The sequence below is a fragment of the Carya illinoinensis genome, chromosome 14 (genome assembly GCF_018687715.1).
Source record: "Carya illinoinensis cultivar Pawnee chromosome 14, C.illinoinensisPawnee_v1, whole genome shotgun sequence".
NCBI classification, from domain to species: Eukaryota; Viridiplantae; Streptophyta; class Magnoliopsida; order Fagales; family Juglandaceae; genus Carya; species Carya illinoinensis.
In genome coordinates, this window is record NC_056765.1 from 29,543,237 (window position 1) to 29,565,431 (window position 22,195).

Consider the following 22,195-nt stretch of genomic DNA (forward strand, 5'->3'; position numbering starts at 1 on the left):
GGCTCAATTTTAGACAGTTTCTGTTCAAGCCAGCAGCAATTGGGCTCCATATAGGAGCAAAAGTTAAATCTGTCAGAACACAAGGGATGTAGCCTCCCTCCACAAAGCAAAAATACAAGAACAAACATTTCAATAAGCTGAAAGTGAAAGATACACTTTAAACCCATTATAGTGTCAGCACCCATGTGCCAAGAGCGACCCTTCCCCAACATGTGGGCCTAAAACAAGATGAGACAAAGAGTTCCTATGGAAAACGTTAACAGCATGGATTGAATAAGAGTTGAGACCCAAAATAAATTCTAAATTAAACCTACAAATTCAAGTAAGAATAACAAAAAAACTGAATTTCTCAACTTCGTACGCAAGTGTTAAAAACACATGTTTTAACCCTTATTTGATGCGATCTAGTATGATGACCTACTGCCCCCAAACAGAGCGCGGAGGGAGCAAGAGAATGCAATTTCCTCTAAACTTTCTGTGGTTGCTAACAGAACAACCTGTACATACACGTTCAATTCTCTTGGCACAAACTTTAATTCTACTAAAGTATCTAACAAGAAAAGAGATGGTAAAAAGGAAAAATATGTACTCGACATGCAAGTGCTCAAGAAAATAGCTCGGGCAAGTAGCTTGGATATCCTTATACTATAAAAAAGATGTAACAATTCTGTCTGCTCCAACTTGTGTGGTCCAGAAACAAAGAGGACGGTACGTTAGTAGAAAAGAGAAACACCCTATTCGACTCAGAGTCATCTGTCCTTATGGAATATGTATTTTCTGTTAGTATGTATTGCCAATGATGGTTATGACATCGTTGATATCTTCTCTATGGATCTACTCTTTGATGTAGGTATAATCTTCTATACATTTAGAGGATTCCCTTCCTTTTATATGCTTCTCTACTTTTTCTGCCAAGATAAAACATTCATTGCCCAATCACTGCCATTTGACTAGAAATCTGCAATGTGAAATTTAATTTTTATTATAATTCAAAGAAACAAAAGAATACCTCTTTTTTTTATAGGTAACAAAAGAATACCTCTTACCCTAATGAAGTCAATCCCTGCTTCCATGATCATGCTCATTACAAAACCTACATCACAAAAAGCTTCATGCCAATAGAAAACTGTAAGGAATAAAAATATATATTAACTTGAAGCAAATACTCCCACGCTCTTATGGGTAGAGCAAGAGAGAAGTGCTTGTGAGAAGCACCTTGACATGTAGAAACTATTGCGAAGCTTTGTCACTAGCAGAATTGCCGGCTGATAAGTTGTTACCAGAAGAAGCTTGAGTAGTTGGGAATGCAGATCTCTCATTAACCTCCAATACAGCAGCAGAGAAGTCAGAGATATCGTCCCCTGCTGATTTGGTAGGAGAAGGCAAAAGGCTATCAGGAAGGACCTGCTCTACACTGCTCTCATGGCCGCGGTAAAGGAGAAATAAGCAAGAGCAAGTAACATCAGAGTTTGGGAAGAATTTGAGATCAGAGAGAGAGAGAGAGAGAGAGAGAGAGAGATAAGGGCAGAGTATAAAAGCCATGTTTGCTATCATGGCTGTCCTTTCTCTTTTTATGGCTAGAAAGCTCCATACCTTTTATGGAGATCAAACTCCTCAGCCTGGAAGCTCTCAATGCTGTTGGCACTACCATTGTCGTGAATACAAGCTAGATTCGCTTCCTGCTGTAGCAGATTCTCAGCTGCTGCGGCAAGATTGTCCCTGTGACCTGAACCAACAAAACACACATTAATCAATACCACACTTCTACATCCTCCAGAGATATAAACCAAATCCATTATCTGATAGGTACTACCATCATATGGCTGACCTTCTGCAATTTCTTGATTGATGTTCTTAGATGGGAGGATAACACTTCGATTGATATTAGCATGAAGCTGAGGATTTAAGAGAACGGGAGAACCAACAGACAGACTACGCTGGTGATGGTTTATACGTTCATCCAAGTCCGGAAGCTGCAAATTTATCAGTCTTCTTCCCTGGAGTTCAATGGCTTGCTTCACTTCAGCCTGCTCCTCTAATTTTCTCCTCAATAACATTTCTTGTGTGTTACAAAACATTCGTGCTCCTGTAAGGGGATTTGAGATTTTGTGAGATAATTGTCGTGCCAAAATTGACACATGATAAAAACTTCAGAATGCATAACAAACAGTAAACAATCTGCTTAAGTCTTTTAATTCCATTCAAATATTCTCGCCAAAATGAAAGAAAAGGGCAATTGAAAAGGACATATGGGCTTACCACGTGGGTCATAGGATTCTCTTGAGTCAAGAGCGGAAGGGCTCAAACAAGGTGAAAATTCTCCCCTCTCTAGTTGCTGTTGTTGCTGATGTTGTTGCCTTCTGCAATCCATCAACCCTAAAACGTCAAAACAGGGAGTGGAAAAGACAAATTTAGATGGTATAGGAGTAAAGATTCCCATACTTATCTGGAATTTTTCCTTTCTCCTTGTAGGGCTTGACAAGCACACGTGAATCACATATAAAATGGGGATTCCCTTTGGCCAAAATGAGCTTCACGGTTTCTGGGTAGACAAATGTAACAAATCCAAACATTCGCTTCTGCTGGTACGGAATCCTCACGTCTTGGACTGGTCCAAATTTGCTTCAGAGAGAAAAAGAGGAAATATTGTAATTAAATTCCACCATTTGACTTCTGTAGAATGTAAATAGATGCAAGCATGCATAGATTGAGATAATCACAGTCATACATATAACTTAATAACTTGATACACAAAACATGTTTTGTCAGCCACTCAAAATCATGCTTTATGCTACTCAAGAATGAGTCTCCTTCATGACGATGCTGAAAAGTATTCTTCAGTGTTTTCATTCTTATCATTCTTCAGAAGCAGCATAAATATAGAGGACACCAACCAGAAAGGGCAGTCCAACTTGTACAGTCATCTAAAGAAGTACTTCCACTCAATCACAAGCCCACCATTAAGAGGCAAACATGTCAACAACCCAGCATCACAACCATGACTCCCTCTCCTTCAAAAGATGTAATTCCCCATCTTCACTGACCATCTATCGTCTGAAAACAAGTTTAACTGAGTTTCAATTTCACATATCAATATACAGCTGAAACTTTCAGTAGATTCTTTTGATAGGTAAATTTGCAGTAGATTCTTCAAGGTATTTCACATGATTGACAGAGTCAACTAAAACCAGGTGACCAATCTCCGGCAAAATTTATGATATCCAATGCAACTTTCTAGAAACTATCCACTCTGCTCCATCTAATTATTTCTTTCTGTCAATGCCGCTTGAGCTAATCCAAAGGAGCATCACAGATCTTAAACATACAAATTTAAGGGAACATTTCACATATAAGATAACAGTCACAATATTAGATTAAATGTATCGGATCTTGAATCATTCTGGGAAAAATACTAGACGCTTCCCTCCTTCCTGCCCTCCACATTCATTTTATCTCTCTATACCAATTGAATGGATCTTAAAAAATCAGAAGTCTAAGGATGTTGCACAATGGTTACCCAAGAGAAAAGTTTTTCCAGGACCTTGTGGAACAGAAAAGAAGAGGTAAAGGAGTAATACGGAGACCAATAATTACTGTGCACACATCTAAGGCTGAAAAAATGAGCTCTACACACAAATCATACATGGATACACTGTCGATTATTCAAATAAAATATGACCAATAGCAAGAACACCATGAGATTGCAAGTTTAATATCTGTTACCGAGAGCTATGAAATCATACCTAAAAATTATAAAAAACAAAACCTAAATGATGCTGCAAAGCAGGTCATCTAATCTAAAGAGGCGCAAGTCACATCGTCATAATTCCTTCATGAAAGTGAATTTATCAGAAGACGAAAACTTCAATACTTACGAGATAAGTTTTTACCACATCTAAGGAGAGAAAGTTGTAAGCTAAGTTCCAGCAAAGAGCATGGGCATTACCTCTCCTGTAGCGAAAGGGTGGACTTCATGCCCGGGATGCCTACATGTGGATATGGAATATGACAAGGTAGCATAAACTAGGAAATAGTGTGTCAAGCATATACCGCGGCCAAGATTGTCAAGATAGTTCAAAGGCCCGGATATCAATGAAAATACCTTACATTCCACCAAAGAATGGATAGACCTCTTATCAAAAAAAAAAAAAAAAGAATGCATAGACCTCTCAGAGATGAAGCAATTTAGTTCTTATGACAATAGTGTAATTGAAAAGTGAAAGGTGCGCCTCTTACCTGAAGTAGTCGGAAACATCTTCGTCTTTAAAAGAGCTGTCAGCGGGAAAGGTCAAGTAGATCTGCCTCGAAGCCGCATTCACCTTTTCTAAAGATGCCATTGCCAAGAAGTCATTCCTCTCTGGCCGGCAGCGGCTAAACTTGTAAAAATCTTCCCCCATCATGAATGTTGCCGCCGCTCTACAATGCATCACCAACGCAGCCCCAGGAATACATCAAGAACCAACCCAAAGCCAAAACAAACTAAAGGTCAATAACCCGTTTAGTCAAACACAGACAAAGTTGAAAACCACAATGGGTAATCTGCAATGTGTCATTCAAAACCAGAATGAACTCGAAATCAATAATATTCACATGTTACAAACACGGAGAGAAGGTTCAAACAAAAATGGGTCATCTCCAGTGTACCTCTGGGGTTCATTCTGCTGCTGCAAGAGAAAATTCATGTACTTGTTGTAAGCTGACTGTGGAGGTGACACTCCAGCCAAGAACTGTTGTGCAGCCAACCTTTGCTGCTGCGCAGCCTTCAATCTCATCATCTCCTCGTGCAGTTCCAACTCCTCAAACTTACTCGGGGAACCCACAATGTGACCAGGAGGCCCATCCACCGAATCAGCAAACCCGCAGTGCACAAACTTGCAATTGCTGCCATTCTTGCAAAACCCTCTAGCAAAGTAAAGGCAGGGCTTGTACCCAGTTCCCAAACCGGGTTCTTCTGACCCGAAAGACACTTCGCTCGCAGAATAGCTCCTTCTGTGGAGATGAGCTTCCCCATTGCTGCCAGACTGTTCCCAATTGTGAACTCCATGACCCAATTCGAGTCTTCGATCGAGTAAATCTTCGGTCTTGGATGAAGACGACGAGTCGTTGAGAAAGGAGAGGCAGTCGCTGAGTTGTTGCTCGTCCATGAGGTCGGTGTTAGTGCCACTACCACTCTCAAACCCATTCTTATTATACGAAAATGAACGTAAAGGAAGCGAGCCGGCGCGGATATTATCGTAGGAGAGCAAAGGACTTGCCTTTGGGCTAATGGGGTTGCTTGGGAGCCCAGAAAGTAGCCAAGAGTTTGAGGAAGGAGAAGATGGGTTCTTAGGAAAGTCAAATCCGTTCGGGAGTCTGGGAGAGGAGTGCGAAAATGGGTTGGCGTTGGCTGGTCTGGCGATGGGGTTGAGAGGCGAAGGAGAGGAAGGTGTAGAGGGTGTGGAAGAGAGGCTTGAGGGAAGACCCAGGTGGGTTTTGGCTTTGAGAATGAGAGCCTGGAGATAGGACTCAGACCCAAGGGCCAAGCGTATCAAGTCGTTCTCCCCAAGGTCCTGTATGAGAAGGTACCCCAAGATTTTAGAAGCGTTCTCTGGCTCCAACACTTTTATCTTCGAGAGCACTACGTTAGTGGCTTCAAGAGGATCCATGGCTTCCGGGGTATTCACTTCCTAGAAGGAAATAATGAGAACAAAATGGAGAGGGTCGAGGTTTCTCCCTCTTTTCTTCACTTTTTGTTGGGAAATAGTGGGGTTTTGTAAGACAGTATTTTACCATAAACACAGACGCTCTCTCCCTCTCTCTCCTTCTCGCTCTCTAACAGAAGTTCTACTATTCCTCGGTTTCTCTCTCCGTAATCTCTCTTTTCTATCTGAAGAATGTGAGAGTGGTAGATTTCAGATCTACTTCAGGGGGGTAAGTGTCAACCAGCGCGCGCGCGCACACACAGAGCCCCGTAGTAGTATTCATTTGTTTGTTTGTATAATTGTATGTGCTACATTGATATTCACACTGTGCCAAACACGCAGAAAAGTTTTTTAAATTTTTCTCCAGAACATGGAACCCTAGTTTCGACGTGGGCCCCCCACCATTATTTTATCATTTTAATTTTTGTCATTTATTATTTATTATTTTTATATTGGATTTTGTTCACTAGGCAGTAAAAATTTTGATTATTTTCGTTTCTCTCTCTTTCTAATTTAATAGAGAATGTTCTATTTTAAGTTTTATAGTTCTCAATTAAATGTTTGACCAATAAAATGATTTAAAATGTATTTTACTAATCGGTTTGAATCTAGGGTATATAAAAACCGACCACACCGGATGTTATCGATGCGAACCGACCCCCGAAGTTCGAAACGGGCAGAACCAATAGAGAATATGAAATCGGCCTATGGTAGAAAAATATGAATATTCACGTCGGTCGTTTCGGTCCTAATTTAAACTTTGTTCAAACCATTGAACAAGCCAATTATATATATATATGTTATATATATATATATAAAACGTCATTATTTCATTTAAATGAGCGAAACATCGTTTAATTTTAATTTTTATAAAAAATAATTATATGAAACAGCACTATTTCGACTTAGGGCTTAATAATCTCACCCCCTCTCCCTTCCCTCCCCCTTCTTCTTCTTCCTTCAAAATCTCTCTCATCTCTCTCACACAACCCAACAACACCACAGCCCTATGCTCCCCTCCTCCTTCACAGTGCCACTAACGAGAAATCGAAGAATTGATTGGAATCATGCTAACACTAAAGTTATCTATTTGCTCCCCCTAATTAGTCGATTCTAAACATCTGAAAAACTTGATGATTTTAGATCGAAACTATATTGACAACTTCAGTTTTCATCCTTAAGTATGATTGCGGATAATAAAAGCCAATCTTTGTTTTTTTCAAAATTAATAATATATGTATAATTTTTTTACAACTCTGTCTAAAATGGAAGGTGATTGTATCGAAAACTTAAAATTTTAAAAAGTAAATTCTTCCAACTCCATTTGAGGAAAGGTTTATCGATGAATATATAAAAAGATGAAAAGAATATGATTTTAAATTAATGTGAAAAAATAAGAAGGAAGGAAAAGATACCATTCAAGAAAAAATCATTGAGGGATTATTTTTTGTCTGTTTGTGGGATTGGTATAAGCAAGATAAATGGTTAACAGGGAAAAGCAAGTTGATGAAAAGGACACAATCATCATAACAACAAACAGCCAAAAGCGAAAAAGATTGGAAGGACTTTGTATCATCAACAATAATTAAAATAGGTCACATTTTTATTATCATTAGTATGTTTGCTTGTGTTAACTTCATATGATGGAAGAATCAATCTTGTATGTGTATATATATATATACACGTATGTACACACGTAATTGAAAAAAAAAAAAAAAAACCTTGATGCTTATTGTTAGAATAGAAAAGATGAGAGAAAAAATAAAGTTAAAATGGAATCTATTGGACACGTCACAATATCTAAGTGATTTGGTAACGTGCTTACATTTACGGAGCTACACGTTATTTATATCTAAGTGAATAATTTATTTTAATATGCTTTTTTTATATTAATTATTGTCTATTATTTACTGCTTTTTAATTTATAAATTGTTTTTATGATTGGTTTTTACTATTTTATTTCGTTTGTGTTTTTATTTGTCTTTTTTATTTATTTTAAGTTAGTCAATTTTATGTTTAAATCCTCACCGTTAAGTCGATTTGAAAACTCCAAAACTGGATTTATTTCCCTAACCCCTTCTTTTTCTCAATTTTTTCCTTCTTTCTCTCTTTCATCCCTCTCCCTCAACCGTGCACGCCTCATCCTCCCTTTCACCCAATTCTCTCTTCCAGCCAATGGCACCACCATGGTCTGTCATTAGCCATCACTAGCCGTTTCTCCCCCTCACCAACGACAACCCCTTACAGACCTAGCCACTACAGCTCCCCCTTCATTCGGCACCCACAGCCCAAACCCAAACCCAACCCCAACCCCTCATAGTAGCCCACCTTCCCTCACTCTCTCTCATACGGTTTTGCACTTCATGGTCAGATCCACCGCTAACGCCACCATCCACAGCCTCTAGCCACCACCACCAACCTTTCTTAACTCTTCCATACCAAACCCATGCCTCCAGTAGCTTCCTCCTCCATTTTCTAATTTTTAAGAACCACAGCTAACCCTCAAGAAAAATGGCGGTTTATGATTAAATGGATATAAGAACTATTTTCTGAGAAAATTGTAAGTTTATGTTTGGGCAATTTTTTGGAAAAAAGACGAATGGTATTTAATGATGTGTTTTGGGTCAAATGAGATTTTTGGCTTAAGTTAGAAAAACAATCATTTTCAACAAAAAAAAAAAATGATAGTTTTGATCTCATGCATATTTCAGCATGTGCATGAATACTTGTTAGTTGTTTAAATATATTTTTATTTATTTAGTTGTTTGGTTGATTACTTATTAAAACTCATAATCTCATGTGGTAGTCCTACCCTGCAGTTTTATTTTATAGAATCATAAATTTTGATGCAGATGAAGACGTCGAGTCTGAGGTTTCGACTCCGTTAGAGAAGTGACCTGTGGTCACTCGTTGGCTGTGGGATTTATTTACCCTTTTGTTGATGTATTTTGGCTTGTATTGTATTTTACTAGATAACTGTACAACCTTTTGAAAGGCTTTTATTTAAGTGAATCTATATTTAAAATTCTTGTACTTAGTTGACTTCTTTTATTTATCTACTGTGATTTTTGTTCTTGTACTTAGTTGACTTCTTTTATTTATCTACTGTGATTTTTGTTGTACACTTTCTACATGTACACACACTTAGCACTTATAGTTTGGGGTGTGTGACCCGTGTTATTATCATCCCAGTGTCATGATTCCTGCCTTTCCGTATTTGGGAATAAGGGGTGCCATAATTTTATTATTAAGTTGATGTGTAGAATACACCTAATAAAGTGTTTAAATTATATAGTTTGATTTGGAAGATAAATCTTAAAATTTGAATTCTACAAATCAAATATTCTCATTTAAGTTATGTGAATATTATACTCTACACTCTGACTAGAGAATATAGTAAATTTTTTTATGATTATTCAAACAAATAGATAAATAATATTTGCAATCGTGAAATACATAAATGCCGCACAATTTCTTTGAAACAATTGAGTACATACGTGACTCACTATTATTTTTTAACAATAAACTATACTCTTTTTCAAAATAATTATATAACACTTAAATATTCTACAACTGCATGTAACGTTAGTTAAACAAATAATAGGTTTGGAAACTTTTTGTTTTCGTTCAAAATTCAAAGATGGAAGTAGCGAAGGTACCGGGTTGAGTTTACGACGAATGCGTAAATTTATAAAACAACATTTATATAATATCTGAAATATGTTGTCATGTGCACCAAAATTAACGTTGTTTATAATAAAATAATGTTAAGTTTTTAATTAGTTCTGTAGACTGTAAGACAATATCAGCTTGACAAAACAAAACTCCTCGAGAAAATAAAACTTTGCCATGTATTTGTATATAGAATCTTATGTTTTCTACAGCCCAATTATTTTTACCCCAATATTCGAGAAGCTAGCGGGTTATTTATCAACAAAACGTTCTTCTTATGACTATATCTCAAATTACCAAAAATAAATTTACAAACATGTTTTTATCGAATTTGTTTTCAAAAACCTTAATACTTTTTATGACATTATAAGTTTTCCTTACTTGAGGATGACACTTAAAACATTTATGGTATGCTCGGAAACATAACTGTTCTCATATATTCTCAGACTAGTCCACTAATATTCACCAATTATTCACTATTATTTACAAATTATATCATTATTAATTTCACTACTACACACAAATCATTTGAAATACTTTTTAGATATATTTGATAATACAACTGTTTAAAGATATTTTCAAACTACTTTTGTATTATTTCACAAATTATTTCAGATCATTTAAGATATTCTTTAGAGAAAACCTCCAGACCAGATGGGTGACATTCCCCACTTTATATCGGCTAATAAAATCTCAACATATATGAAACTTATGCATTTTATAATATGGACTAGTTTACTGAATCATTTCTGTCCCCCGCGTATTTCTCTTCCGAAATGAACCCATCTCTCGTCTCTTTCAACAATATATTTTGAAACTCTTCCACTGAATTTCAAGACAACAGCAATGCCCCCTTCCCCTTTTTTCAAGCTAATCGTTTCATGATTTTGATCTGGTACACTATAAAACATTCATGTTTATTGCTAAACGACTTACATTATTCTATAATTTTTTTATTAATCAAATGCAACCAGTTACATTTTTAACATAGAAATATCATACATGTAAGTGACTCGACGGGTAAAGAAAAACGATAATTAATTATTTATATTATAGTCTTAACATTTACATAATAGAGGTTAGGAATCATATCTATTTCCACTATATAATTGAGATAAATAAGATATCTTGGCACAACACCTGATAAATGAAGAATAAAAGTCACTTTTAGGATAAATGTAGATCCAGTTGGAACTTCAATTTGATAATCAAAACCTCAGACAGACACCATAGCTTAAAAAACAAGAGGCTTTATTACTTTGTCATGATTATTGGAAGGGAAATTAAGAAACCAGGTAAAAGACGTGTGCTTTCTAAAGGAGGGTTTACAAATATGTTAATGTGGTATGAGTGTATTAATCACCTAATTTTTGGGATTACCATTTTTTAATTTTGTTTTCAAATTCAAACAAATAACAATAAATATTGTTGGACATGTTTTTTTTTTTATTTTTATTCTTATACCAAAAAGGGAGATATTCTCGACTAAACCAAATGCATCAAATGTAAATTATTCTCTCCATTTTTAAAGCCAATGAACTCATTTGAAAACCTCTTGTCTTTTGTTTAAAAAAAAAAAAAATTCTAGGCATTATTTAAAAAGAGAAATGATAGTTGCAGTAGTAAATGTGTAAACGTCATGCAATCATTTTGAAAAAAGTGAATAAATATGAGACTCATGTGACAAGAAATTAATTTTTTAATAGTGTATCTCACTCTTTTTCAATACAATTGTATAAAAGTTGTGCACTCCACTATTATATGTAATATTACTCATTTTTTAAATGACTAAAACTAATGTTATATTTGGTTAGCCAACTCAAATCAACTCATCTTATCTCATATAATCATTATAATTTTTCTAACTTTTAACATAAAATATAATAAATAATTCAACTTTTTTAAATTTTAAAATTATAATAATATTAAAAAATAATATTTTAAATTTTCATTTTAATTCAATCTACTGTCTAAACCAGCTCTTGTCTTAATCTGCAAATCATATTGACTCCGTCTAAAAAGAAGTAAGGTCTAATATTATAAAAATAATATATTTTTTTTTATGTGAATATAGATTTATCTATTTTTTAAAAGTAAATATATTAAAACTTTTATAAATATTAAATTCTTTTTAAAATATGTGTTGTAAATATAAATATTTTAAAGAAAAGAAAAAACAAAAGATAATAGATCGTGTAATAGTGTCAGAATCACTCAATAAAGTCATAAGCAGCTTTTCAACTTGAAATAGTACACGTCGTTTCTACTTACTGTACTCTGACTTGTACCATGTGATGTTATCTGTCTTAGATTTTGGGAGTACAAAAATTGATTTAATATGTCTCACACGTGTTCAAAACTCACACCTTTGGATGGTTGTCTATCAACCGAAGTCTCAACTTCAAGGGTGTGGATTTGACTAGCGGATACACTCTAAAGGATCAAATTTATATTTTATTTTATTTTTTATAACACTCATTCTCTTCTCTTCTCTTCTCTTCATCTACGTCCATAAACATTTAGATAATTTAATTAGAATATAATTACTAATTAACATACAATAAATAAAATTATAAAATATAATAAAATAAAATGAATTAATAATTAAAAAAATTAAATATTTTTATAATTATTAACTACTCATTACTATATAATAAATAAATTGATAATTCAATATGGAGATTTGATATGAATAGTCAAAATCAAATTCATCTCATATTATTTGATTGTTATATAATAAAAAAATAGTTATTGTGAAGACTTATGTGAATAGAATAGATAAAATCTAAATTCATCTTATATTTATCAAAAGTGTTATTTATATATGAATAATCCAATAACAATGCTCTTAGGTCAAAATATTATAGATAGATTAGTGCGCATCACCATCACGTACAAGCAAATCACGTATTAATCTGGATTTATATTCAAAATTTAAATTAATATTATTTTTAATAAAATTTACTTTTTAATTAATCACATTAGATTAATACATATATTAGTGTGCAATTATACTTACAATTAAATTTTTCTCAGATAAATATGATATATCCTTTCCCAATCCCATTTTAGAATAAAATTAATTAATAAATAAACCTCCAATGAATAATTTTTTTTTTATTATCTAAGTGGAGTTAGTACCCATGTCCTCTTTTTTTTTTCTTTTATAATTTTCTTAATTTTGTGGATGGTTGCCACGTGTCACGATATATGACTGATTGTGGGTACTTTTTATTGCATATTTAAGTCAAATGGTCTCAACTCATCGTATTTTCGAGACAAATGATTCATTTTATCGAAAATATTTCGACTATTAATTTAATAGAAACTTTTCATCTATCGACTATTGAAATTGATAGTTCAAAATGCTTATATAAAATGCAATGCAACTCCAACAATGAGTCAAATAGTCTCTATCACCACGTCGTTGTTGCTTCGTAGGTTTGTAAATGAGAATTATTTACTTTGGGCCACTAACTCATACTAACAATATATTAAGGGACGATAAATGATATTTACATTCATAAAATATATAAGCATCGTGTAATTTTTTTTAAAAAGTTAGTAAATACGAACTTTATATAAAAAAAAATTAATTTTTTAATAATGAATTTCATTCTTTTTTAAAACAATTGTATCGCGCTTACATACTTTACGACTATATGTAACATTACTCGCAATTATAACGATCAATTTGCTTGTAATTTTTGCTCTTATTTGTATATTTTTTTTTTCCTTATATCAATATAAACAAATACCATGGAGATTTACAATTTTAATTATTTTTCAAATGAGAAAGATTCCGATTTTATTAACTTTTTTTTTTTAACATGTGACAAATATTAAATATGAAAAAAAAAAACTATTTTCTACTACTTAAATTTGTGAGATAACTAGTAAATTGATAATTGTAAAATGCTCTATTTCTTTATATGCTTTTTTTATTTAGGCAAGAGTATTACTAAAATTATTCCCACCCTTTAGAACCCCCTTTCTATTTATAATGATCATTTTTCCTAATAATTTTCTTGTCATGATTATTGAAAAAGGGACTCTATGATAAAGGGAAGAAATCATAGCTTAATTAAGAATCCAACTCATTATTGTGGAACAACTGTATTTTCTTTCCCCCTTAACTTTAGGAGAAGAAACTTTGGATCTCATTGTGTCAATGCTTTGGTGTGCTACAATTATCACTGCTACTTGGTAACATTTACTTTTTTGTATACTTAATTATTCGAAAAATTTTGTTGCATATACTTATTTTTCTATATTCTTTTATATATTCTACTGATGTGATTGGTCAAATCAATTATTTTATATTTTTAAAAAAATGATATCGCCAATTACATTATAGAATGTACACAATAGTACATAAAAATGACTGCACATAAAATTTTTATTATTCAAATTTAAAAAAAAAACCTATAAAATAAGTTTGACGTCATTTATTGAACATTTCTTATAATTATAAGATATAAAAAGAGTAAATATTGTAGACGGATCTTTAAAAGAAAATGATTTATATAGATCTAACATGAGTTATGCTACCATGCCTCCTCAATTATACTTATACGGCTTATTTTGTCCCATTGACCATGTCATGCCAAGTGATTTATTAAAAAAAAAAATTAAAAACACAAACATAAAAAGATAGAGAAAATTTAAGATTTCGGTCTTTTTTTCTTTTTTTGTTTTCTAATGCCATTTTGTCTTAAATATAATTTTTTTTTTAATAAGTCGTGGTATTAAGTGGTAGTGTGCCATATCAATGGGACAAAATGAGTGGTCTAACTTGGGCAGTACAGTAGCATATCTCATCTAACATCGTAGGCATTTTTGACTAAAAAAAAACAAAGGAAGAGTCATATGAAAAACATGTATATATATACCTTTTTAGAAAAATATTTTAGTCATAAAGAAATTACGTAAAAGTAAACCCACAAACTGATATAGCTAAATATGATATGATAGATTATAATATTATTTTTATTATAAAATAGATTATAATGAAATCTATAAAATTACATCAGTTTGTAAGTTTATTTTGTATAATTTTTTTTATATATAACACATTTTTTTTTTTAAGTAGCTCTCACGTTTCTTCAGACAGTCTGTAGTGAGCATTATTCATTGTTAATTAAGAGAGAGAGACAGAACGTGTCAATGATAGCTTAAAGGGTTCTTAATCCCTATAGGCTGGTTTGGACATCACACTCGACATAATATAACGTAGAAAGTTCAATAAAAGGACAAATAAAAAAAAAAAATGGAGCCAAAAAGTTAGGGGTTGGGTTGCAATTGCATTGAGGTGGCCAGCTATATTTATATAAATATATATATATATATATATAACGTAAAATTGGGGTGGGATGCTGACATCTCAACCTCTTTGTAAGAGTTGCTTATTATAAAAGAATAATATACGATCGTAAATACGTAAGTATCGTATAGTTATTTTAAAAAATAATAAGATTTATTAATAGATTTTTTTATTCTTTTTTATTTTTAATGTAAGTTTCATATTTATTTATTTTTTTTAAAATAACTATATAATATATATATACTCCATGACTATATATAATATTATTTTATCTCAACAAACCTGCCATATTTAATGGAAGTTTTTTATGATGGTGCTGGTGCCAGTCTAGTTGTTGATGGATGGGCAAAATGCATTAGCAACCTATGTAGTCCCCTAATGATAATCTAATAAAGCTCCCACTACTCAAACCAGCAAGTCATCATCTTATTTTTGGATTGGGACTCTCTCTCTCTCTCTCTCTTCAATACCTCCCCATTTTTGCCTCAAAGATATTTGTTTATAGCTAGAATAATGATGCATGTATAACTTTTTTTATAATTCTTTATATAATCATATTTTAACTTGAGTGTATTTGTGTAAAAGATTATTACTTTCATAAGTTATTTTACAAAAATACCCCTCATTAAGACTATATATGTCGAATGTAGACACTGACGACATCGTGTCTCCACGTTTTCTTAAAATTTGACCTAAGCCGCCCTCAGCATGGCTCTTTGACCATCTTTCTACTTTGTAAAATGAAGATTTAGAGGAATGCAAGTAAAAATCTATAGTATAAGGGTCGATTATTATGTGATCGTTTAAGCTCCTTGATTTGTTGTGTGGTTGCAGTCTTCAACAAGAATACCTTCCATCCATTATTAAATAAATCACTACAGGCTGTCTCTTTCGAGACTCCCTCCTTGACACTGATTGATCTCCACAATCAGCTGCAAAATACATGTCCGAGGCCCTTTTTTGTTTTGTCTTGAACTTCCTTGATATGTGTTGACGGGTGAGAGGGCAATTCTAAAGACAGTTGGAACGCAAGCAGCAAAAGTAGAAGACACAAAGGAGCATAATTCTGGAGACCATGCCAAGACTCAAGAGACAAGCACCAACACCCATAAAAAAGACTACGCATTCTTATTTTACACAAATCATTTATATAAAAATAATCTATGTAGAATGATATAGTTCATCAAATTATAAATTTACTTTTATTATAAAATAGAGCTAATAAATTATATAAAATTACATCAATTTATGATATTACTTTCCTATAATTTTTACTCCCCTTATTATTTGAACAATGTTAACTTCTGAAAGTGAAAAGGAATGAGTGGTACCCAAATACCATTCATATATAATGTCAGAAACCATGTGACATTGTGGCCCTTATCCCTTCATGTCCACCTAAAAGAAACCATACAATGAGACCAAAGAGTCCCCTAAAGTTGCCTTTAATCACATGAAAGAACAACCCTTTTCTTTCTTCTACTAATATCTTCCATCAGAATTTTATTTTTATTTATTTTCTCTGATGTGCCTGTTTCATTATCTAATAGGTGGAAGATGCTGCAGTAACAAGGACAATAATAGTTGAAAAAAGTGCCACAGACACAGCTTTTATCCACTTCATTCGATGCCACAACTTTTCCCTTTCGACGCTTCCAAATCATTGTAGCTGTTAAGCTTCTGCTACAGTTTCTATACAAAATTCAGCACAATTCTGCAACTTTAACACTTGATTCCTCTCCAGGTTTTCCTTTACTCACGGATAAGGTTGGTGAAAAAACATACAAGTTTCCAAAATATCTCAAAAAAAGAAAAATAAATCTACAAAGTGTGATAGTTTGATAAACTTTATGCTAGAGAGAACTTTGCAGTCTGATATGTTACAGTAAGCAACGCTCATCTGTGAACTCTACTTTCATCAGATCTTTATGAGAACCAAAGATTTCTAAAAGAGAAAGAAAAGTAGAAATAGCAAAATATAATAGCAATACTTGAATGATCATCCATGCTTGCATGTTACAAGCTAGCCTTTTCTTCCATTAATGCTGAGTGGTCCAGCACACACACCTGTAGAAACAGGGCATAAAGCAAGGAAAGAGAGACCCCACTCCCATAAATCAGTGCATCTGTCCTTTTTACGTATGGGTTTATATATATATATATATTCATTTTCTAAGTAGTATCTCTAATATTGTTGTTGATGACGGTGATAGATATCCTGAGATCTTGTCTACAAATTTCTTTGATGGTAGGTATGATTGTTGGCTGTAAGCAGCTACAGGATTTTTCTTCTTTCATTTGTGCTTCTAAATCTTTCTGCATGTAAAAAACATAAAGCCAAAAGCATTTACAGATTAGTTTGACTAAAATCTCAGTGAATTAAACCTAAGGAATTATGGGATCCAAGATCTAAAAGATGGATAATCTCCTACCTAGCATAATCAAAAACCCCTTGCTGGCCATGTTCATGCTGTCAACCACATTCCATGCCCAGAAGGATACCTGAAAATAATCAAAAACAATAAGCTCGAAGAACTTAATTAGGTTCACAACAATGAAATTGTGGTGGTGTGTTGGCAGTACCTGGACATTTGGAATAAACATCATTCAGAGAAACCATGTTCAGTGGGGAAGATTGCTCTAAGCTGCTAACAACACAAAAGCAGAACATAAATAAAATTAATAAGAAAGAAAATAACGAAAATGTCATAAGAAAGAACCTACAAAACGATTTCAAGTTTTCAACAAACTGAAGAAGTAAATTGAAGTTTAAACAAGAACAGAAAAGCACCCCGGTTGATCAAAATCCTGGTTCATCGCCATTGTGGGTAAACTTTCTTCACATCCGAAATCTTAGTTTCATACCTTTCAGGAAGGTCGCTTTCTTTAGGATGTGATCTATCCTCCTCGTCCATGCTATCAACATTACCACTACTGCATGTCAGATTCACTTCCTGTCGCGACTCTGGATCAGCACCCGCGGCAGAACTGGTTTGGGAAGCGGCTACACCCGGGTTGTCACCTTTCTCTGAAGCAACCAATTAAAAATTAAAACACATGCAATGAATCTTCAACATTTTTGCAGTATGAATACCATTTCAATGTTAAACAACAACAATTGATGAATCAACCTGTAGGGACTTGTTGATCAATGCCATCAGGTGGAAGAATGGGGATTTGATTGTTGGGACTGAGAGTTGGTGAGGGAATAGTGGACCCAACAGATAAATTTTGATGAGTATAATAGCGATGACTCTTCAAGTCTTCAAGTTGCAGATTCATGAGTCTTCTTCCTTGTAGTTCAAAGGCTTGCTGCAACTCAGCCTGTTCCTCAAGCTTCCTTCTCAACATCTCTTGGGTATCATAAATCGTTCTTGCTCCTGGTTCTAATCATCACAACTTCATATAAATAGCGAAAAATATTTTGACACTGAAAAAGGATCTTGCTTGCTTGTTGATTTGCTTACCAAAGTGAAGATCAAGAGGCGCTCTAGAATCAAGCCCTGATGGAGTTGAGCACAATGGATACTCTCCCCTCTCTAAATGTTGCTGCTGCTTCCTAAAATATTAGGATCGATTGACAACAAGAACATCAATTTAGGAAGGCAAGCAGCACATAAAACAAGAAAATAAAATGGAGAATGTGCGCATATTGTACTTGTCCGGTATCTTTCCCTTCTCCTTATAAGGCTTAACAAGCACACGGGAATCACAAACAAAATGAGGATTCCCTTTCGCCAAAATGATCTTCACCGTCTCCGCATAGACAAATGTAACAAATCCAAACATTCGCTTCTGTTGGTATGGAATCCTCACATCTTGCACAGGTCCATAAATGCTTCAAAACGAAACAATTCACCGTGTTTATAACTACAATTCCTTCGTTCAAAACTTTATTTGCCAATATTCAAACAACCTAATGAAATGCTTTACTTGAAGTAGTTGGAAACATCTTCCTCTCTGAAAGCACTATCAGCTGGGAATGTCAAGTAAATCTGTCTCGAGCCAGGATGCGCCATTCCTCCCAGTCCCATGGACGAAAAATCATTCTTTTCAGGCCGGTAGCGCCCAAACTGGTGAAGCTCATCCTCCATAAATGCTGATGCTGCGGCCGATCTGTAGTATCATCACCACGTCACGATCAAGTAAAGTCCAGCATCATTAATCCGTAATTTGCACTGTATGGTACTACGATATGGAAACTGGAAAATAAGTTCATGACACACACATAACATAAAAACCCCATTCAAAATGAGTAACTAATTGCACCGTGCGTATGAGGAAGTAAAGAGTTCAGACTCCAATATTACAAAGTCGTATTTGAACAGTACATGCCTCTGGACATCATTTTGTTGCTGCAGTAGAAAACTCAGGCACTTATTGTATGGGAAAGAAGCTCCAGCCATGAACTGTGAAGCCGTGGCCCGCTTTTGTTGGTGAACGGCTTTTGATCTGAGGAACTCTTGTTCTAACTCATTGAATTTGCTCGGAGAACCAACAATAGCAGTAGCATCCAAGGAATCAGTATGGAGAAACCGGCAACCGCTGCCATTTTTACAACACCCTCTGGCGAAATACAAGCATGGCTTCCATCCAAGCCCAGAGCTTGCATCTTCGGACCCAGAAGACACGCCTGAAGACAAGTAGCTTCGCGCGTGCAACAAGGATTCAGCATAAGCGCTCGGACTCCCGGTTACCCCTAGCCGCCGATCGAGCAAATCATCGATCTTGGAATCGTTGACGAAAGCAAGATGGTCTTGAAGCTGGTAGTCATCAATGAGGTCAGTAGAACTATACGGCAATGCAGAAGATAAAAATGAGCCGGGACCAATATCACTGGTTTCTTTGACAACACTGGCGTAAGAGAGAGGAGTGCAAAATCCAGTGCGATGCCAAGGGTTTGCGGAAGGGGAAGATGGGTTTGGGATGTCAAAGCTATTCGATGTGTTTCTTGACCTTGAGATTGGGTTGAAGGGCGAAGGAGACGAGGGTGAAGAGTTAGGGTTTGAGGGGAGTCCCAAGTGGGTTTTGGCTTTGAGGATGAGATTATGAAGATTGGTGTCTGGTCCAAAGGCTAAGCGTATCATCTCCTTCTCACCATGATCTTGCAAGAAAAGGTACCCCATGATTTTTGAGGCATTTGCTGGGTCCAAAGTTTGGATCCTTGAGAAAACCACCTTAGTTGCTTCAGATGTATCCATGGCAGAAAACACTGATCAACTCCGTAAAACTATTTACAGGAGCTGGAGAAACAGTAGGAAGAATCAATTTAGTGCGGACCTTTGTTAAAGAGAGCAATAATGGGTGGATGAATATCTTAGTAATATAATGATAGTGGCATAAATGTCTGGAAGCGAGAAGCAAATGTACAAAGAAGGGGCGGGTCTTTCTCTGTCGCACGACCATGAAAAAGAAACAGTAACAAGTGGACCAGTAGGGATTAAACTCTGAGGTTAAAGATGGTATCGGTGGAAGATGAGAAAGAAGACACAGAGATCAATTCAAAAGTGCCCTTGTGATGCACTGATGCTTGCTGTTCTTCTCTCTTTGAACTTAGAACCACAACTTTTGATGGCAGTGCATAAGCTGCTGCAGCAGCAGCCTTGGGAGTTGGGAGAGGGAAAACTCTCTCTCTCTCCCTCTCACCGTACTTTCTCTCTCATATTTTTAAGGGGTTTGTCTTTACGGAAATGGACAAAACAAGGGTAACTGGAGATTAGATTCAGATCACCAAGGGTAAGTTGAATGGGAAAGAGTTTATCTTCAACCAGGTTTTTCCTAATATATAAATAAACTAAACTCATTCGTACTAAATAAATAGGCAACTGCCACCGCAAAGGGTGTCCAGCGGCCAGCCACCTTGGGTTGGTGGGGGGCTATGCTAGCACAACCGAGGCTCTACTCTCATGAATGGTAGCTCTAAGAGTTTGGTGATGACCAAACAAAGAGAGAGGGAAAGAGGTCAGTGTGACATAAATTACTAGACCTGTTTGAATTGAGGTAGTTAAGCATGCACTAGCAGCCGTAGAGCTCATTTTTCTGCTGTTTAGTAAATTTCAGACGAATAGGCCAAATCTTAATTCTTCGTGAATGTTATTTCTGTTCAGTTTTCACTGTTTTTTATTTTTATTGAATGGATAAAAATATATGATAATGATGATGATAGATACCGTCTGCCTCGATTAGATAAACATTTTAAATGAGATGATATGATATATTTTAAAAAATAGTAAAATTTTTAAATTAAAATAAAATGAAATGATTTATAAAAAAATATGTGTTTAGATATTGAGATAAAATAAGATAGTTTTTAATTTTTGAAAATTAAAAAAGGTTTGAGTCCAACTATTTTATAGAGAATCGAATTATGCACTATTTATAAGTTTTGTACTGTTTATGTAAGTTTTCATTATTTATTACTGTTTAATTAAGTGAACGTTTTTAAAATTTAGAGATAAAATATAATATGTTTGAATAGAGAAAATATCTCATCTTCATCAGATAACCAAACCGGGACTTAAGATTTTGGAAGTCCCGTATATTTATTTTAAAAAAAATAAAATCTATTATTAAAAGATTAATTATATATATTATATTTACTTATTTTTTAAATAAATATCATAAATTTATATATTCTAAAACTATAAATATTATTTTTCTAAAGTTTTGTGGGAAGACACCCCTCTGTTGGAATATTTTTAATTTTATTTTAATGCAATCTTCAATTAAAAAGAAAAAATTTGGGGATGCCCAATAATTTTGTCTCCTCTTTTATCTTTTTCGGATAAGAAGAATAAAAAAGATGGATTGTACAGTAGCAGCACGTGTTTGCTGACCTCAAAATGAACGATTCCATACAAAATAATTAAATTTCAATTTAAATGGTTCGGATTTTACTATCTCAATACTTCAATTCATTGCATAAAATATTCAATATATTTTAACGAACGGTTTCAGTTGGAAGTTCAACAGGTGTTTTGAACATAAGTTATTAAGTATCGCGCAGTCTTTTTAAAAAAAATAAATTAATATAAAATTTATATAAAAAAAAAAATTAAATTTTTAATCATAGACTATATTCTTTTTTAAAATGATTACATTACGTTTACATACTTCACGACTATATATAACATTACTCTTTACATACTCTTTTTATTGCTTCGGTTTCCATCGTATGAATCTGATTGTTTAGCATTGAAACACATCCATGAAGGCGAGGAAAGCAATGGGGGAGGAAGAAAGTAAGTAAATAAAATTTTAAAAAGGTGAGGTTATTCTTTTAAAATGTCAAGTATAGAGATGCATTCGGAATTAAAAAAAGTAAATAACTCCTTTGTTTTATTTTGAACAAGAACCATGTCCATATCCAGAGTCCAGACACCAGCACACGGGGGAAACATGAAAACAAATGCACCTTGGGGTACTTCAAAACCACCTTTTATGTTTTGTTTTATTGTCTTCTGGATCCGGCAATTACTCGGTGATTGCTACTTTTTCTATGTCACATGTAATCTAATGT

At 34.2% G+C, this 22,195-nt stretch overlaps 2 protein-coding genes across 11 annotated transcripts; both read right to left on the reverse strand.

The window, feature by feature from the left end:
- Positions 1-613: 613 nt before the first annotated feature.
- Positions 614-5,954, reverse strand: LOC122294536 (zinc finger CCCH domain-containing protein 55-like). Of its 8 annotated transcripts, none has more exons than XM_043103351.1 (9): positions 4,645-5,954; positions 4,237-4,416; positions 2,443-2,622; positions 2,260-2,360; positions 1,814-2,086; positions 1,594-1,726; positions 1,216-1,361; positions 1,047-1,093; positions 614-958 (listed from the first exon to the last, which is right to left on the reverse strand). In XM_043103351.1, the coding sequence occupies exons 1-7, from the start codon at positions 5,643-5,645 to the stop codon at positions 1,346-1,348; spliced, it is 1,884 nt and encodes a 627-aa protein (XP_042959285.1). In that variant the 5' UTR covers positions 5,646-5,954; the 3' UTR covers positions 614-958; positions 1,047-1,093; positions 1,216-1,345. The 8 variants fall into 8 exon arrangements, with proteins under 8 accessions (XP_042959285.1, XP_042959284.1, XP_042959286.1 ...); XM_043103350.1 differs by having other exon boundaries at positions 1,047-1,108; XM_043103352.1 differs by having other exon boundaries at positions 1,047-1,108; positions 1,829-2,086; positions 4,645-5,952.
- Positions 5,955-16,510: 10,556 nt separating this feature from the next.
- Positions 16,511-20,374, reverse strand: LOC122294457 (zinc finger CCCH domain-containing protein 22-like). Of its 3 annotated transcripts, none has more exons than XM_043103202.1 (9): positions 19,012-20,373; positions 18,610-18,792; positions 18,335-18,514; positions 18,144-18,235; positions 17,808-18,062; positions 17,542-17,704; positions 17,260-17,324; positions 17,109-17,178; positions 16,511-16,992 (listed from the first exon to the last, which is right to left on the reverse strand). In XM_043103202.1, the coding sequence occupies exons 1-8, from the start codon at positions 19,875-19,877 to the stop codon at positions 17,150-17,152; spliced, it is 1,833 nt and encodes a 610-aa protein (XP_042959136.1). In that variant the 5' UTR covers positions 19,878-20,373; the 3' UTR covers positions 16,511-16,992; positions 17,109-17,149. The 3 variants fall into 3 exon arrangements, 2 of the variants coding, with proteins under 2 accessions (XP_042959136.1, XP_042959138.1); XM_043103204.1 differs by having other exon boundaries at positions 17,260-17,321; positions 19,012-20,363; XR_006237626.1 differs by lacking the exon at positions 16,511-16,992 and having other exon boundaries at positions 17,103-17,178; positions 17,260-17,321; positions 17,468-17,704; positions 19,012-20,374.
- Positions 20,375-22,195: the final 1,821 nt, after the last annotated feature.

What these genes read in the sequence shown, in the direction of transcription:
- LOC122294536 (XM_043103347.1), bottom strand. Translation starts at nt 5,645, where the DNA reads ATGGATCCTCTTGAAGCCACTAACGTAGTGCTCTCGAAGATAAAAGTG. An exon ending in GATGTTTCCGACTACTTCAG is followed by an intron (nt 2,623 to 4,236) that starts GTAAGAGGCGCA and finishes TTCTCTCTGAAG; the next exon opens with CAAATTTGGACCAGTCCAAG. An exon ending in AGAATCCTATGACCCACGTG is followed by an intron (nt 2,087 to 2,259) that starts GTAAGCCCATAT and finishes ATCCCCTTACAG; the next exon opens with GAGCACGAATGTTTTGTAAC.
- LOC122294457 (XM_043103202.1), bottom strand. Translation starts at nt 19,877, where the DNA reads ATGGATACATCTGAAGCAACTAAGGTGGTTTTCTCAAGGATCCAAACT. An exon ending in GATGTTTCCAACTACTTCAA is followed by an intron (nt 18,515 to 18,609) that starts GTAAAGCATTTC and finishes TTCGTTTTGAAG; the next exon opens with CATTTATGGACCTGTGCAAG. An exon ending in TGTTTATTCCAAATGTCCAG is followed by an intron (nt 17,179 to 17,259) that starts GTACTGCCAACA and finishes GATTATTTTCAG; the next exon opens with GTATCCTTCTGGGCATGGAA.